Source organism: Poecilia reticulata, linkage group LG14, assembly GCF_000633615.1.
Source record: "Poecilia reticulata strain Guanapo linkage group LG14, Guppy_female_1.0+MT, whole genome shotgun sequence".
Classification (NCBI taxonomy): domain Eukaryota; kingdom Metazoa; phylum Chordata; class Actinopteri; order Cyprinodontiformes; family Poeciliidae; genus Poecilia; species Poecilia reticulata.
Window position 1 is genome coordinate 12862853 of NC_024344.1, and position 1930 is coordinate 12864782.

At 38.8% G+C, this 1930-nt stretch overlaps 1 protein-coding gene across 1 annotated transcript in view; it reads right to left on the reverse strand.

The window, feature by feature from the left end:
• Positions 1-1930, reverse strand: part of pcdh1a (protocadherin 1a) — a 123661-nt gene that overhangs the window by 34603 nt on the left and 87128 nt on the right. The window contains exon 4 of the mRNA XM_008427816.2: positions 352-571. Within this exon, the coding sequence (XP_008426038.1) occupies positions 352-571 (220 nt within the window). The remainder of the gene's footprint in view (positions 1-351; positions 572-1930) is intronic.

A 1930-nucleotide genomic window follows, 5' to 3' on the forward strand; every position in this document is an offset into this window, starting at 1 on the left:
AGCACAACAATGAAACTAAACTCATTAAAATGATCAAAGTTTAAACTTAAGTTCTGAGCAAAGCACTTCTAATTTCAACATTTTTATAAACAGAAGATGTTTGATAGTTGTGACTTTAACTCAGTACTATTCTAAAAAATATTTTTTTATTACTTTGACACTTTGACTAAGACGCTTCAGCATTACAAATGACTTGGAATCACGATAATAGTTTTCTTTCACTTCACAGTTATGCTCCACTTTGCATGAACCAATGAAATTAAACCCCACTGGAGCACACTGGAGCATAAGACTGTGCAAAAATTAGAAAATAACACAAGACAAGGCACACCACGAAGCTCAGCACTGTACCGTTTTCTGGGTGCTCTGTTTCTCCAATGCTGCCATCTGGGGTGGTCCTCTCGTAGTGGTCCTCGGGCAGGGTCAGGGGTCCGATGCGAGGACCAGATGAGGACTTGCTACTGGGGGTCTCCGACTCCTCTAAGCCRCTGTCGTAGTAGCTGTGCTGCGAGGCGTCCTGCAGGTCCTGCACGGGGTTGGCGGTGGAAAAGGTCACGCGACGATGGGGATGCTGCAAAACACAAAGCAACAGATGTTTCTTTTTTTTTTTCCTAACATAAGCAAACATGGCTTCCGACTACATTTTCCAGTTCTGTTGTCTCTGCAGTGGATCGCTCCCCAGCGGCAAATGTTATACCTGAAATCGCTCCATTTAGCATCACYGAACACCGCTCTCTGTAAAGTTCCCTCACCAAAAAGTTAGGAAATAGTATCAAATATTAAAACGCTATTAAATATTAAAAGGTCTTTTGCACTATTATTATTCTAAATTTTACATAAGGTATAAATATGTGAAGAGAATTGGGATATTTATTTCTGTAATAAGAATGTGCAAATTGGTAGCAGCAGAGATGAATAAACTATCACAAAAACTCCACACCAACTCAGAAGACTTGAATGTGTAAATAGGGGGCAAAGACTGAAACATATTAAATATCATTAGTGTTAATATCAAGAAGGTTGAAAGTCGGTTATTATCTGAAAAATAAAGCATAAATTAAGTCAACCCACTTGAAAACAGCACCCATGTTTTAAAGAAATCATTTTGCCATATTAATTTTGAAACCCTGCCTATGTTTTGTGTACATAAAACCATTGTGCAAATGGCTGGAGTGTTGTGAATAAAGCGTGTACATATGAGATGTTTACCTGCAGAGGCAATACCTACCTATTCATATGTATGAACCTGAACGCAAACATTAAAAGACAAACATCGCCGGGGTGTGCGGGGGATAGCAGAACCCGAGAAGCGTCAAACATATTTTCATAGCTGTTATTATGATCATTAGTCAGTTAGAGGATTCATTTTCTAAATCTGTCACCACCAAATGAATTCTGATGACAGTGATTGGTGCGCTAATCAGTAGCCCCAGTGAGCTTCTTCCTCGCAACACATTTTAATATCCCCCTCCATAGAACCCCCCCAATTTCTTCTTCCGCACCGTTTGATGTTTAAACCAGCAAAAGAAAAAAAAAAGCCCAAATAATATTTTCACAATTTAACACAATTCCCAAGAGGCTCTAAATAAGTGTAACAAAAAAAAAAAAAAAAAGAACCTCAGAAGAGCACTGAGAAAACAGTTTGGGACTGGCTTCATTATGCAAACGTTAGAACGAGTTATCTTTTTTTTGTTGTTTTATGCCGATAAGGTTTAATTAAAGATTAAAACAGTGAAATGAACAAACAAWATAAAAAGATGAATTCCAGAATGCGATTGCTTGAAGAGGAACGGAGCGCAGCGGCGCGCGGTGAATCATTGGAGATCGCACCCTTTATCAAATTGAACGGCTTGTAAATACAGTTAGGAGACCATTAAATTTCCTCATCCAAAGATCGGTTTACTAATGGCTACTTACCACCGATCCACAA